Source organism: Zeus faber (assembly GCF_960531495.2).
Source record: "Zeus faber genome assembly, chromosome: 16".
In the NCBI taxonomy this organism is placed as follows: domain Eukaryota; kingdom Metazoa; phylum Chordata; class Actinopteri; order Zeiformes; family Zeidae; genus Zeus; species Zeus faber.
This window is the reverse complement of record NC_137202.1, coordinates 26,839,401-26,856,575: the sequence shown is the minus strand read 5'-3', so window position 1 is coordinate 26,856,575 and position 17,175 is coordinate 26,839,401. Positions and strand designations below refer to the sequence as shown.

General features: G+C 45.3%; 1 protein-coding gene across 1 annotated transcript in view; it reads right to left on the bottom strand.

Annotated features, from left to right (window-relative positions):
• The window catches only part of ptk7b (protein tyrosine kinase 7b), an 81,385-nt gene extending 66,202 nt beyond the window's left edge, over positions 1 to 15,183 (bottom strand). The window contains exon 1 of the mRNA XM_080016082.1: positions 14,831 to 15,183. Within this exon, the coding sequence (XP_079872208.1) occupies positions 14,831 to 14,954 (124 nt within the window). The 5' untranslated portion in view covers positions 14,955 to 15,183. The remainder of the gene's footprint in view (positions 1 to 14,830) is intronic.
• Positions 15,184 to 17,175: the final 1,992 nt, after the last annotated feature.

Sequence of the window (17,175 nt, the reverse complement as noted above, 5' to 3'; positions counted from 1 at the left end):
TAAGGTATATCAGAATATTATGAGTAAGTATTTATATATTGACTGTAGTTTCTTTAGCATGCATACGCATGTTTTAAGCACAGATCTGTGCGGAGCCTTGTTTGTGAATAAGGCCCGTTGATATACAACTAAAATAATGGAGATACATGTTTAATGTGATTTCACTACTGTGCACCAGTTTCCTCTTTCATACAACAGTCTGAAACACGTCACTTCTCTTGCGCAGCCAGGAACTCACTCAGAATCGCATACGGCGATGAGTCACCGCCAGCCATGTAGAAGGAGACGAGGGAGAAAGAAAGATGAAGAAAGCCTAAATGTGTGTGTGTGTGTGTGTGTGTGTGTGTGTGTGTGTGTGTGTGTGTGTGTGTGTGTGTGTGTGTGTGTGTGAGTGAGTGATAGAAATTGCAGCAGTCTTGAGTACATGAGTCTGCACTTCAGAGTGCCACACTGACCCAGTTCTCCACTGCAAGGAAGAAGAGGAAGGCCGCTTGCCCCGCCGTCCTCGTGGCTGAGACACGCGCAGACCAACCGCGGTGTATGGGCACGGGCGAGTGTATCTATAGACAGACACACGGCATGCCTGTACCACACCAATACAAGGATTCAATCTATATGATCTATACACAAGACAATAAAAAAAATGAAATTTAAAAAAAGTAAATACATAAAAATGATAATACAAGCTCTGGATGTCTCTCACAAACACACTGCTTGTGCTTCCTGGATGGAGAGTTCGCGTTGACATATTTTCAGAGTTCCAGAATTCCAAACCTTGTGGGATGCAACAGTGTGGATGTTTGGGGAAAGTGCTGTCTGTCCTACAGGAAGTTAGAAGATAAACGGTTGTGGGCTTCCACTCGACAACGGCTGTTGTCCAGAAAAGGGGGTGGGGGGGACTATACCCTACTGACCACACACAAAGAACACCCCCACCCCCTCGACCACCCCTTCAGCCTTCAGTGCAATGCTGCCCCACAGTCAAGTTTAGACCGAGCAGAGACCTTCCAAATCCTAATCCAGTAGCACTGGCGCAGTGAATTTGGGACCCAGAACAGTTGGTTAGAGCTCACCCCCTCTGTCATAACACCAATGGGAAACAAGGACAGAAAAACATCCGTTCACCCCCACACCCCCCACCCAGGGCTCTCTGGCCTGCCATGAAGAACCAGGGTCTCCCCATTGTCTGTCAGACATAACAAGCATACCGGCATTGCTGTCAATCACCAGCCCAGCAGATGAGGACAGGAAACAATATTGTGCTCCCCGAGCAACAGGCCTGTGCAAGCCAGCAGCACCTGCCAAGGGCGAGCCTGTATTTGTGTGTGTATTTATGTGGCTCCCTTCAGGGACACTGCCTCAGCCCTGCACCACTATAACATTGTGAGAGAACAGAGAGAAATGGACGGGACAGGCAGGAAGTAGACCGGCACGCCAGACGATTATGGACTCGCTGATGAAGGACCAATGAGACGAGGAACGGCCTGAGTTGGGGAAAACTATAATGGCCCTTTTCCATGAGCGTGGGTCGGCTCGCTTCAAGCGGGACGACACTCACAGCAAGGATCGATACAGGTGTAGTCTTGAGCGTGATACTCGTTGCAACTGAAATTCCAGTGGTCATCTCAGAACTCAGAATAACAGAGTACCGAAAAAGCAATTAGTCAGTATACTAGGAAAAGAGAATTGATTTACCCCACTTTCTGTAAGTGTCACTGTATCTGTATAGACGCAGAAAATGATACACTTCTTCTGGAATAAAGAGAAGGGACTTATACAGAATCCACTGGTTTACTCTAAACTTCACTGGACCGACAGCTCACATCCCATCGCGGCAGAATCACTCCCCGGTAAAAGGGTGGGGGTGGGGTTTCAACGGAACCTGCCTGCGCTGGCCAGCTTTGAATAATTCAACCCTCTGCTGTGTCATCTGTCCCCCCGTCGTATCAGAGGGAGGAGAAGGGGGAATGCAGACGAATACAGCCAAGAGCAGAGAAGATAAAGTTTCGAGAAATGGCAAAAGTCAGGGAAACTCTGAAAGTGAGGCCAGAAAGTGAAAAGTGAGGCCGAGAAGGGGAAAGGGAATCTGAGCGCCGTCTGAAAGCCAGATGAGGGGTGAAGGTTCTGCTCGCTTTAATTAGCAGATCAGAGCAGCAGGGTGGAATGATTTGCTCGGTGTAATGAGCTCTACTTCTCCGCTACAGCAATTAGCGGGTGCCTACTGCCCCGCTTACACGGGACAATGGCGGACATGTTATGTTAACTGTGTGCGTGCAGGGGTGGTGTAAAGTCATTCGAAAAAGCTCCCCTATAGACCATAGGTCTGTAGAAAATCATCCTGCTGATTATGTAGAACATGGTTCCATTTAAAAAACAAGCGCAACAGGAACATCTTCTTTTTTCCAAGCGACAGAAAGAGAAGGTTTGGGTTCAGAAACAAAATTGTGAGAAATGAAAAAAAAAAAAAGAAGAAGAATCATGTCAGGTGGGTTGACAGAATGTGCAAGATAAAGGTGTTTTATTGAAGTGTTGTGGGGGAGGGGCCGTGAAGGTGTTATTGAAATGTCTTTCACTTTTGCATGGAGATGAGGCTCTCTGTCTACGTCCTCTGATGGGAAGATATGCCGTCAAGGCTGTTTGCCTCCAGAGCTGGAAGGTTGGAAAGCAAGAGAATCTAATGAGATCACATCTATGTGTCAAAACCATCCCAAACAGGGACCTCTTAGGGAAAGAGTCACGTGTGACGCCTTTGGCTTTTGAATAAGGCAATGCGAACCCTGGTAAAGCAAATGTGGGCATGCTGTGATGCGCATTTCACAACCTTGCTGACTTGTCAATCTTGGCATGAAGGTCACATTTTTGAAGAATCACCATCTGCGTGTGCAGTATGTTAATAAATCAAAAGATGTTATTTGAGTGGCAGAAAATGTTTCCTTGAGGTTAGTTGGTTGAAAAGCTAGAAGAGCTGTACTCCTTTTCCAAGCTCAGGGAAGAACACTGAAGGTACTAGGCGGTTGGTCTGCAATATGTATGAGTGTTGAACTCCACATAGACAGGAAGCTCTGAAACATCCACATGCTGCCTGCATGCCGAGGGCTAATGAAGCCGCTGGCGTCAGTCAACAACGATCCCCAGAAACTGTATTCGCTGTTGAATACATACGCTGCATGTATTCATGTAGGCCTATAGATAGAATGCACTTGCAGACAGCCTACGCTATTGAGCCGGTGATCAAAGACAGTTCAAGGCCCATCCCATGGAAACACCACAGGCCTTTTCAGCCCATTTAAAACCACTGGTGTGATGGGGTTTGTTGTGGTTGTGGTGGTGGTGGTGGTGGTGGGCAGCCCTCTGAACCGTTTGCTGTGATGAGTTCATTCAGCCTCGGAACACAAAGGAGTTAATGGCTGGAGGGATTATGCAATGGCATGCCGGACGCCTCTTCTATTCCCCACTCCCCACACTTCCACACTGGTTTAGGGATGAATTAGGCATTCCTGCACGTCTCTCCATCAGATGAATTTGGACGCAGAAGCATGTGCAGAAGAACCAAGAGCGCTCTGGCACAGATGTGGGGAACAAGGAAGGCATTGGGGAAGGCATTTATCGAAGGTCCAGAAGGTGAGCGTCCCCCCTATGCATCTTCAATGCGTTTTGAGAGCCGATAGCTCAGACCACATTCGGAGGTGGTCTGGGCCACATTCTTTTAGCTGTGTAAATGCAAATGTGTCCTGGGCCACACTGAAGAACCGCCTACTCAACTGACGTCCTTCGCGTAAGCGGAAGTACTTACTCATTCGCATGTCAATGGCTTCATATTAAAATGTTGTCGGGAAAGTCGCGGTTACAGAAGTGTAGCATTTATTATTTACAAGTATTCACAGAAAAACATCCACTTTTTACTAAATTAACTACCATAGAAAGCATCGGCAGACGCGCATGACAGCTCAGGACAAAGGTTTTCTGTCGCGTTTGTTCCATTACGCAATGATCGGGACAGTCCCTCAACTCAGTATGTTTAAAAGAATCTGTTTCATCCAAGTCAGTCAGCCGAGACGGTCCAAGTCATCTGTCTCCACAGCCGTCTAGACAGTGCAGTGGATCCTCTCCACTGTCCCACGATCAGAGAGAGAGCGAGAGATAATTCATATGTGGCGGTCAGTGTTGTTTTGCGTCTTCTGATCTGTTACTTCTGATCGGACTTTATACCGATCACACTATTTAGAACAAATATCGGCCAATCGATCGGCGCACCCAAATGAAATAATATTTTGCGAGGTTTTTTTTGTCATAAATTAATGACAAAAACTGACACCATCGAATAGTAACAAAAACAGTTATCAGTCAGGCAATTCTAAATCAAAACACATTATAGATTGGCGGGGGAAATACAAATTATTCAGAGGCTCAATGTGAAATGGCTTAAGGCAAAACAGGGGATTGTTTTTTTACCAGTTGTAAAAAAATCCTCATCCTCTCACATAGTACATGTGAGAGGATGAATATAAGCAATTTAATACATTTATACAAAATAATAATACAAAAAATAATCATTTGGATGAATTGCATACATTCATAAGAATACAAAATTAAAATGTAATCCATTGTTCAAAGTGCCACAACAGAGCACAGTGTAGGGTTGGTGGGTTCAGAGGTCCTTGCCATTCACTCCAGACACCCCAGACAGGAGACAGTGTAATACTGGCAGGATCCCACAGCCCACAAAAGACACAGACCAGAGGGAACAGCTCTGTTCAGTATCTGCCCACCGCGTACCAAGTCGACAGGACAGAACACAAGTCTTTCCAGATGGGACTGTCAGCTTGAATGGCATGGTTCCATTTAAGTCAGAGAGACTGGAAATGCAAAATGAAAAGAAATAGGAAACAGAAAGGGGAGAAAGAGGTCTAAACTAAACCATGCAGAATGCACCAATACTGTGGCGTGAATGAGCACAATTGCATGTGTGCTCGCACGTAGGGGTGTCACGATTCTCCAAATCCACGATTTGATTTGACTTTTGATTTCAAGGTCATGATTCGAATTTGGATTTGAACATGTGTTTTTTTCGAGGACTGACCGCTATGCCATTGATCGACTATCGAATCTTTATTTATGCAAAGAAAAACACTTGTTTCTCAATAAGTAACTTTTATTTGAATATTAAAATTATACATAACAAAACTATGAGAATGTTGAAACAACACACCTAAACAGTCAAGAGCTTAGCATCACTTGACTTTAGAATAATAAACAATAAGTTACTTACTACACTACTTTTACCCCGCGGCCCGCCACAGTCCGCAAGCCGGTGGTTGGGAACCTCTACACTAGAGGACATTCCGTGGGTGATGGTCGGGTTGATTTCCCACTTTCATTGCCACATCTTTGGAATAACTGGACATTCTGGTCCAAGGCACACTCTCCCTTCTATACACAGCGAAACGCAGGAGGAGACACACCGGTGTGCTGACTACACTCGTGCATCCTCGAATTGTGACACCACTACTTGCACGCATACATATACAAACTTGAAACAAGATTGGCTAATGGTCACAGCGATCATTTAAAATTAGCAGTAGTGAAGCAAGTAATGGAAACAAATATTTGAATTGACTCAGGGGTCCCGAATGAAAAGATCCGGGAGCCCTGAGTCACGCATGCGCCTCAAACAGCAGTAATGACGCCCAAACCTATTCTCAAATGACATACCTGAGTCACGGGTCACGCATGCGCCTCAACGACTCCTAAACCGGATCCTGAAAGGGGATCGGTGAGTCGCGAGCCACACCAACTGAATCAAACGACCGAAGAGTCAGAAAACTGAACAAATCTTTTTGCAGAATCACTCAAAGAGCTGAGTCTTCGAAAAGGGTCAAAGTAGTAGGCATAGCCCCCCAGTACCTTGTTATATTGGCTTCATTCATCACAAATCAGAGCCAACAGAGGCCTCTAAGGGCAGCACTATAAGAGATGTCTGTTCTCTTGGGCAGCACTTTGGTAATGCTCTGCACTGCTGCGCAGAAAGTTTGTGACTAGCAAATCTATCTTTGAAAGGAGGGTTGTCCATCCAAAGTTCTGTCAATTTTGTTCCCCAATAAGTGGTATAGGTGGATGAATGTTCTCTATGGTATTACCAAAGATGCAGCGATGGAGTGGTGTGGCCAACATCGATGCTGCATCTGGAACAGCATTATAAACATTATTTTATCCACCAAATGAGTCAAACCATAGTACCTGAAAGGTACCAGGATGATACACTACATTCGGTGAAATATCGTAGTATGCAAATGCATTGTTGAGGGCAACACACCACAAAAGGTTTCTATGCAGTGTGGTGGTGTGTATATGGCATGGATATATGATGACGTAGTATGTCCAAGAAGCCATCGTTCCTTTTACTCATACGCTATACAACAGTACAAACTTATCATATTTCGCAAGTAGTACAAATCTACTCCTGTTGTTGCAGCAATCTTTAGCATTGTGAATTTTCCCATTAAAGCCTGATAAGACTGCTCAGTCTCCTCTGGGGACTGGTAGTAAAGTGGGGAGAATCCAAGCTAAAATAATGCATTACATTTCTGCAAACTGGAAACTCTGCTTTTATCTCCTTCCACCCCCCCCCCCTTCTCTCTTCATCTGCCTCCCCTGCACTAATGATGTCGTTGATTTTGGCAAGGATTTGACCCATAACATCAAAATCAGTTCGACCAACACGCCTGACAAACTTCACTTCATTTTACCGCAGGCATTTTCTAACTGTGAGAAAGCATGAATAGGACTGTGATGGTGCCCCCCCATCTCTAAACCCCAAGTATGTGATACGGATACATCCTCTAGGACTGTTCCTCTGTTACAGGGCTTGAAGCATTACTAATGGCGCTATCTGGGTGGAGAAGGGTGTTCGGCCGTGTCACAGCGCAGAAACAGCTCTACTGAAAGTCACAAATGATCTTCTTTTAGCAGCTGATGCAGAACAATGCTGCATTTGAATCCTCCTTGATCTTAGTACTGCATTTGACACAATTGTCTCTGCCATCCTCATCGACCACCTCAGAAGTTCCGTTGGCATATCAGGCTCTACGCTTAAGTGTTTTTTCTCTTATTTATCAGACAGACAGTTTTCAGTTTAGGTAATTCAGTTTCCACCTTGGCACATATGAAGTATGGTGTGCCACAAGGCTCTATTCTTGGCCCCATATTATTCTCACTCTACATGCATATCCCATCTCATTAGAACACAATAGCTGAAAACACATCGATTTTCAAGGTTATGGTAGGGTCACAACGCCAGTGACGGAGCGCTGACGAATGCGGCAGGCGGCAATGCATTTCAAACGGCTCGGTTTCATCCAGCTGCAGGGGGCGGAGCGACGTCTGGCGGAACTCACAGCTTCACGGTGACAAGGAAAGTTGAACAGGTTTTAAGTTTATGCAAATGAGCAGTGCAGAGCGCTGGGAGGCAGCCAATAGGAGGGAAGTTACACTCTCACTGGTGCATAGACTTGAAATGGGATGCCCAGACCACTGCAAACACTGTATTTTATTTTTTTTTGTCATGAAAAACGTCCCTTAAACCAGCGGTTCCCAACCTTTTCGGACTCGTGGCCCACTTGAAAATCTCAAAAGTGTTCGCGGCCAACATCTGACCAGAAGTAATACAGGAGCCAATTTTAACAATCAAATGCATTCTCATACATACAGTAGTGCAAAAAGGGGTGGGTTGAAAATAACCTAATATTTATGGAACTTTCACGTAATGTTCATGACGTTAAACTAACAATGGAGCACATTAATATTAACTCATCTCATGAGAAGGCTGATGTTGCTTGATGTCTGGCTCAAGGGACAACAGCCTCAGGCGAAGATCTGGCTTAACGTTCAGTTTATTCCTGTATTTCGTCTTCAATGCCACAAGCACCAAAAAGCCACTCACAGAGATACAACGTCAGGAAAGGCATCAGAAATCGCACAGCTCTGTTGGACAGATCGGGATTTACGTTCTCGGTGCCCATACATGAGGTTTCGGTGACTTCTCCTTGCCTTATTACTCCCTGAGTTAATTATCGAAAAATTTAAGCGGCTTGGACGTGTGCTGTTGGTGTTTTGTCTCGAGGTGACGGCGCAGTTTACGTGAGTTCAGAGCTTCGTTTGATAAAAAACACACAACGGAACACAACGCACAGCGGTAACAGTTCGTCGTCTGTGTCTGTCCAAAAAAATCCCAATGATAAATATTCAGGGCTATACTTTCTCTGAACTTTTCTTTTTTGTTTGACAGGCAGGACTGTCCCGCCTGTCCGCCTTTCCTCTTCAGCGTGCCTGATGCTAGCTAACCATCCATTTTGATTATCACCTCAAGTTCCAAAATGTACAGGTGCACATCGATCGTGGTCCGGCTTGGACGTAGTTCGCCCTAACATAAGTTCCTATCTATTAGTGATGATGCATTTTTGAAGCTTTTAAAGAAAAAAATACCCTGAAAGATTTTTTTTTTTTTTTTTTTTTAACATTTCAAAACTGTAATTATTTAAATTAATTTATTCATATTTAAAAAATTGTAATTAATAAAATTTTATTTATTTTTTTCAATAAAATCTATGTGATTTGCCCATGATTTGCCGGCCCACTTGCAATACCCTCACGGCCCATAGGTCGGGAATCGCTGCCTTTAACTATTGATAAATAAGGAACACATCATTTTATGTTTCTCCAACAAGACAATTCCTTATTTTAAGGGAGGGATAGCAAAATTATTTACGTAATTTTTTCAGGAGGTCTTTTAATTTGCTTCGTAAACGGCTAAAGCATTTTAATAATAAAATAAAAAGTAGACAAGGCACAATCTATCTATATAGTGTATATTAAATATGGAAAGGGAGCGAGGTTTGAAATGGTTGGCGCACACACAACAGCCAGTCCATTTTGAGCCGACACGCCCACAAACGGCAGGAGCACAGAAGCCTCATCGCCAGCAGTGTGACCGTACGGCGACAGGGCGAGAGCTGCTCGGCTTCACGCTGCAGCCCCCTCGCCGGCGATGTGACCCTACCATCATGCAGATGATACACAACTGTACATGCTCATTAGTTTGCAGGACTCTGGTTGCCTAACAACTCTCAACGCTTGTTTGGTGATCTGCACTCTTGGTGGCTCAAAGGTTTTTACAGTTAAACAACAGCAACTCTGAAGTCTTCCACCCTCCACTGCAATAATTCAACAAAATCTTGGTGACTTAGCTGCAAACGTTAAGCCTACAGCCAGAAATAAAGGAGTGATTTTAGAAAGTGATCTTAGTTTTAACATATGGTCAAGGTCGGCCAGCCATGTTTTTACCAGCGAAGATACATCTCTAAAATGAAGTCTTTCCTAACACGTGCAGATCTTGAAAAAGTCTTCCACACTTGTATTTCATCATCTAGATTACTGCAAGTCATTATAGTCTGGCCTCAAGAAGAAAAACCTTTCCCTTCTTCAACTACAGAATTCAGCAGCCAAACTCTTAACTAAAACCAGAAGAGCAGTTCACATTACACAAATGTTGCCCTCCCTTTCATTGGTAACACATTCGTTTTCAAATTGATTTTAAGATTTTACTTTTTACTTTGAAGTCACGGCTCGGTCTAGCCCCTTCTTACGTCACAGACCTAACCCAATATCACCTCACCTGACTTTTTCATAGTTCTACGAACTTTTTGGAGGAACCGTCCCTTTTTTTTGTGTCCGCACTGCAGGAACTAGGAACTCCGTTTGGAGGGACTTTTTTTTAAGTGCCTACTCCAGGGCAGGGACTAACCGGCACAAGAGGAACCTTCAGCGATGTACTGTATATGCACGGGGATTGGTCCAGATATAAGTCCACGGTCCCTCGCCAGTCCCTGGGACTGAGTTCACCCGGTCGGGTCGCATTGGTCTGGGCGCGGAACAGCCCTAGTACACTCAGCCGTAATAAAAATTTAAAAAGCCAATAAAAACAAAAAACAATAAAAGTTGTATTTCCATTGTAGATGTATTTATTTTATTTATTTTCCGCCGTTGATTTAATGAATTAACCCATGCACCGTAATCCCCGCGCCGTGTCCCCACGCGAGCCCCTGCCTGACGAAACTTTAAAATTATCTCTTGTAGATCTAATATGACTCAAGACTCAGCAACTGGATTGCTTTTTTCTCGCCTTAAATTTGTTCAGAAACTGATTTGAGTGAACTGATAAGGTGAAATCAGCGAAAATCACAGAGTAAATACAACACGGAAATCATGCTGAAACGCCACTGGATGACGTCACTTCAGCGGCACTTCAGAGTTCCAGTGCAGTGTGAACACAAGCAGAAAAAAATCCCTAGAAAGTATCTAGTTCTCGGGGGACCTCCCCAGGGAGTCCCCACAACTGTTCTGTGTGAAAACCCCTAAAAGGTGATTGGGCCTTTGCTATTAGGGCCCCTAGACTTTGGAACGACCTGCCTGAGGTTGTTAGGCTATCAAATTCAGTAGACTTACTTCTTAAACACTGACTTTTATAGACTTGCTTTTACCATATGATTGTCTGTTTTTATGTTTTGTTCTTATCTTCCTATGTTCTTTTAATTAAGATTCTTCCATAATTCTTCCAATGTTTTTATCTTATGTAAAGCGCTTCGTAAGTATGTTTGGGAAAGTGCTACAAAATAAAGATTATTTTTATCATCAATATACTAATGGATGGTTTCAATTTGGTGGTAGAAAACTCATCTTCTCACAGTCCTCAATCGAAAATTGTACATTTCCAGAGATTGCAGTGAAGAGAAAGACAAGAATGAAAATGTATTTTTTATTTCATGGGGACCTTAAAATAATCAAAATGCATCTAAAAACAACCACAACTATTCTCTGATGAGCAACCCAAAACAAGCCAGATAAAAATACTTTCAAGTGATGCCAGCCCGCGGTTTCCAACTTGTATTCTTTCCCGCGCCCGACAGCATTTGGTGAGAACCAGTGTGAGCAGAGAGACAGCTCTGTTTACGCCCGTCCATCCACTGGGGCTTTCTCTGCTGCGTGTGACGAGGTTTTTCTGCGTTGTCACGCTCGCGTCTCAGACAAACTGCAAACTTTGGCGAAGTCCTGGAGACGGAAACACCTGCCACATGTAGCCCAACCCATTCTTTCTATCCATCCATCAACACTTTTAGTTTGTTTGTTGTACAATCTCATTAATATGGATTAAAGGGACCATTGACAGATGCCTGTCTCTGCTTTCTCTGTAATCCACTTAGATCAGCGAGGAATAAACACTAATCCACGCTGATATCTCAATGTTGTGAATGATCTCTCTCAAGGGATTATGATAGCTGGATCTACAGTATATATGTGCTGGTGTGCGTATATTTTTGTATACGCATACGTGGGGTAAATTAGTACTGTGTATGTTTATATCCATTATCTCTTATTGATCTAGATTTTGTTTTGCATGAAGGTTGTAAGTCAAATTAATGTCAAGTAGTAGAATAACTGCCAGACCGAAAAAACAATTTGAAACACTACACAGGGTGTGCTCGGAGCCTGTCTACTGATTGTAAGCTGATACACTGTAAAAAACACCCAATGGATCCTTTAATCATTGCAGCTGTTGCTTGAAGACAATAGCCATCACAAATATGGCCGTCGGGCAGAGAGATAACAGGTATGCCGTATGACAGTAACTCCACGATACAACACAGCACATAGTGGTGACACTATAGCTCCCCTCCCACTTGCACTGAAAGCCGTAAATCTACCGGCAATGTTCCGTATTGGCGTCACGTAGGAACAGGAGCCGGTCTCGATGTTTCGTAAAAACAGTCGGCTAAAAACACGAGAAACTGAAACACGTCCAGTCTCTACGTAGAAAGGTCTTTGTATTCTTACATTTTATTCCTTTTCTTCTAAAAAATGCCACTCAGACCCTAGACGTGGCGTTTAGAGTCGGAGATGCTCAGCGCTGCGGTGCAGCCGGCGGTCAAGCCAAGCGCTTGTGCCCGATGTCCCCTCCGGCTGCAACGCAGCGCCGAGCCAGACGGAGCGAGCGGCCAGGGAGAAGGGGCGGAGAACGTTCCAGGCAAAGAGTGTGGGACAGGGTGGAAGTTATCACGCTGACGTAATAACTTTAGGTTAGGGTTATTGTGTCCTGGGACAGCGGCTCTGTCAGCGGAGGGACCAGAGACCAGAGGGACCAAGGAGGAACTCTCGCCCGATCACGATGCACCGTACCCGTAACGGTGATCCATGTGGGAACAGACCCCATACTGAACTTTTACGTAAAAGGAGGCCATGGGGGAATGACTACCTACGCCGAATATTTTTTATCCAGCAATGTTACGAATTCCATGTGGGAAAAGGGCTAATGTCACATTAAATCTATTCCTTAATTAGTTTGGTTTATATTCACAGCGGCTTGCTATACATATTTTTTTTAGGGGGGCAGGGGGTCAAACCTACATTTGATCAGAGCCAAATTCATCCTCAAATAAATAGTGTACAAAGGAATTGCATGATAGTGCCTTCCAAATAATTATCAAGCCCCCGGGGTCAGCCAGGTAAGATTTTGCCTCCTTTGTGAACACAGTCGCAAAAATAACAATAAAAAAATCAGGTTGTAATAGCCAAATTTTGCATAATCAGCATCACCGTCACCACACCTATAAATATTTCATACCCAGGAGGAATAAGCACAAAGAAATTTAGAGGCACCAGTTGTGCTAATCCCGAAGATTTACATCGTTTTTTGGCACCAAAATAAAGCGTTAATCGTGGGCAGAAAGAACAGTTAAAATTTAATTAAAAATGTCCCAGAGCCCACAGTTTGGGGAGATCAAAGCAGAGGGTCTTGAAAGGAGATGAGTTCACGGGGAAGGACGAGACCCGTCCGGACCGCTCGACCGGCACTTAACATGAATAGTTTGCCTCCCACACATTCTGATGAAACGGGAGATATTACAAAAAGGAAAAAAAAAAAAAAAATAAGAAAAAACCCTAAATGGAAGACAGTCGGCCCTCAGCAGTGTGGTTGGTGGGAAGGAAGCGCGAGCGTCACAATGCCATTGGCGGTAAAGCGCGTGGGCGTGTCAGGGGGGGGCTCAGACAATGAATCTATATTATGAATCCTTTGGGAGGTTACGAGTGGCTTTCATCCGCTTGGAGGGACGCGTCGAGGGTGCTTTGCCGTAGGGCTGCGGATAGAAACAATCCCTGAGAAAACCAATCCAAACGCTTGGCGACAGGATTGGCAAAACATAGCGGTCAGTCGAAATTAATACATTAAAAAAAACAAAAAACTAAAAGGGTCTGGGTGAATATTCAATCGCAGCGGCCCAAACCCATACCAGGGCGATAGGTACCCCAAAGGTATCGGTCGGTATGGACTTGAATTTGGGGGGGAACACCCCTTCCCCCACCAGAACAAGCACGGTCTGATCACCGGGGCCCGGCCAGGGGCACGTTTGGCCAGCTTTTCGTGAAAGGGCGCATTTCAAAAAAATTAAATAAAATGAAATAGCAAAACATTATTCGAGCAGGGCTTAAAATGCCGAGTGTCGTGACAGCAGTAGTAGTACCTGGCTCGGCTCCATTCATCCAACCTCCCCACCCCCGCTGTGCTCACACAGAGCACACATTCATCCCTAAAGTGGGCACCGCGAGGGGGAGGCTGGGGAGGCTGGGGAGGCTGGGGTAGCGCAGGCACACAGCTTCCACATCACAAGACGTGTTTTATTTTCTCCTTTTACGCTCGCTGCGCATGCGGGGCTCGACCGTACGTTGCCGGGTGAGCGGGGCGGAGAAACCGCATGGAGATTCACCTCGCCGTGACACCGCGGGCGCCTCGGCAGCGTGCTGGCCCTCCTCCAGGAAGGAACCGGGGAGCCAGCCGCTTCGCCCCCCCCCGCCGAGGCGGTGAAGCCTGTTTTTAGTTTGCGAATCCTGCCCGGTACTTGGGAACCATCGTCCGTGCGCGCCCCCCGCCCCCGCACATGCCTGCGGTCCGGGAAAGCGTGACGATCTGGGGCTCAAAGACAGACAGGCGTTGAGAAATGCAAACAAGGCTGTTATGAATATGATAATCAGAAGAGCGTATCCCGAGCGTGGCGGGGGATTTGAAGTGCACGCCGGAGAACGCCTCACGGGACGCGGTGGCGGTGCGGGTTGGAGGGGGTTGGTTGTATGTGATGAGCGTGGTAGTTGCACGTAGGCCGCACCGTGTGGTGTGGTACCTTCCGGACGACCGGTCAATTCTGAGTGGCAGTGGCTGGAGGAACCCCGGCACTGGTCGGTTCTCTTTAAAGTTGAATCCATAGGGTTTCTCCCCTCGTCTCTGCTCTGAGACTAAACGCCTTGGTTTGGGGGGAGTTTCTTTCCGAGGCTGCTGCTGTAAGGGGTGAAGGGTCTGTCCTTCCACGTCCGCACGTCACTGCCACAACTTTGGGACGGCGGCCGTTCACCGCGCGCGGTCGTCGGGTTCTCGCCGGGGAAGGCGGACCCCGCCACCAACAATGGAGACAGTGTGTGGAGGAGCACATGCATCAGCCCAAAATACACTGAATGGAGGTTTACTACGAAGTGCCAGCAGGACGGGGAAAAAAAACAAAAACAAACAAAAAACAGAAATAACAATGACCGTAGGGATTACCACTTTAAAATCAATTGTTTGACGCGGAACAAAACATTTGAAAGATGAAATCATTCCACCCACTTCCAAGAAATATGATTCCCGTTTCACACAGCACGAAACCAGGCTCCTCTGCGTTACCAACGGTTATTATCGCTATGAATCTACGGAGCCGCCTCTCGACGGGTCGCCCCGAGCCCCGCAACTCACCTCGGAGGCAAAGGACGCAGACCGCGAAGAACGAGCCCAAAGTTGGCATCCTCTCGCCGGTCGCCGCCGACCCGGAGCTCCTTCCCCGCCGCCCGGGCGTCCCGGCGTGGGCTGTTAGATCCATGTGCCCGGCGGCGAGCGGGCGTCTCTCCGCGGCGGCGGCTGCTGCTGCTGCACACCAACAAAGTTGTCGCTCGGCTTCCCCAGGCAGCCCCGCGGATGAACGAGTCGCCAGCGCCGCGTCGACGGCGCCCGGTTGTGATACTTTTTATTTTATTTTTTAATTGTTGTTGTTGTTGTTGTTGTTGTTGTTGTCGTTCCCGGACTTCGGTCTCTTCAGCCACCGGTCTCGCCGCTGGGTCTCGCCGCTGGTTCCCGCACGGAGAGTCGGACTCGTCCAACTCGTGCTTCCCGCTCAGCGCCGCAGCCCCCGCGGCCGCTGCTCCTGGACTCCCGGGACCGAGCGCGGCCGCTTCCGGTGCCGCCGCTACGCGCGGCCCGAAAGGGGCGCGGCACCGCCCCCCGCTGGCTGGACGCGGGTACTGCACGTTTACATCTCCCTGAGCAGGAAGAATAAAAAAAACATACGATTCAACTCTATATATATATATATATATATATATATATATATTTTGAATAATTTGAAATATATATTTATGAAATTAAATTGCATAAAACATAAAAAAAATATAATAATAATAATGTTTAGTTCAATGTTTATCTATTATTGTTCATACAGAGGTTTATTGCTATCGATATCATTCTTATTACTTAATCATTATTATCATTGCCTATCTTGTTATGTGCGCTGCCATAACATTGCAATTTCCATCTGGTGGTGAATAAAGTATCCACCCGTCTAGCTAAGAAACACGTCTTACAAATGTGAAAGCATAGGCATGTGTTTGTTCACACGCACCATTTAATTAATATGATTTATCATTTGTAAAATTATGAAAAAAAAAAACAACAACAACTATGGATTATGGAAGAACAAGCTTCACAAGCAATGTAAAAACAGACCGACAAGGACATCACAGTCTTAAGGCCAAGAGGAATTTGTTTAACTCATTGATTTGTTCGACCCACAGGATAACTGCTATGAGTTTTTAATTTAAAAAGCAAACTACTAATAATGAATGTTTGTTATCGTCCAAAAAGAGATCGAATTGTTGAACATCCCAGTTTGCATCATGGAGGGGGATGTTCAATGATGGACTCATTAGGCTTGACGTTTCAAAAAAGGGACATTGACAGAAGAATAAAAGATTCACTTTGCAGCATCATTCACAAACAGCCCTCAATTCATTCATTTCCAAATGCAAAGTATGGAGTCGTGGGTGTTGTCAGTGATCTTGAGAAAAGCTACAGCCACCAGGCACGACTCCTCAACACACACTTCACATGTGGGTTCATCCTGGCATTGCAACATGAAATTTAAGGACTTTCGAGCACTTTCTTTGAGCACATTTTTCCATTTTCAAGGCCTTCACGCAAATTCACATTGAATTTCAATGTGATCTTTATTAACTAAAATATAAGCTTGGTCACCTTGGCTATTATTTATATTAGTATATACAGTATATTATTATTCTGAGTGTCGTGTGTCAATAAGTGTATTTCCAACCACGCTGGTTAGAATTGACATTTCCCTGCAACATGTCATGAAAGTGATTCTAGAAGTTGTTTTATTACGTTAAGATTTTCAATTATCACGTTTTTTGTTTTTCTTTCCAGGACTTTTCAAGCACTTCAGCACAAAAGGGGCCATTATCAAGGTATTTCAGTACTGACAATTCAAGCCCCTTGAGGACCCTTTAAGAACCCTGCTCCCTCTTGGCATGCGACTAAATAACACTATTCAAACCAGTGGGTACGGGAACATTGTTGGTTTTATTTTGGGACGAGTCAAAGACGCATTTACAACATGAAAGATTAGTTAAGAACCCAACACACACACACACACACACACACACACACACACACACACACACACACACACACACACACACACACACACACACACACACTAATCTAAACAAATGGCTTCCGATGCTTTTCCACTAAGACTGGAGTAAGGAGCAGCAGAATGGGTCATGCGTGACAAAAAAAAAAAAAAAAGACACATTGATGCGTGGAAAGAGCAAAGCAAAGAAATCGTTTCAATTGTTTTGTGCACTTAAAGGAGGAGCGAGTAGAATTTGGCGACATCCAGAGGTGAGGCTGCAGATCGCAAACCAACCCAATGCGCCCGCCGTGAAGTGTACCCGCTCCCTATGTAGATTACAACGGCTCATTCTCTTCTAATGCCAACACAACCCTTCTCATTTTCATGGGATTATACA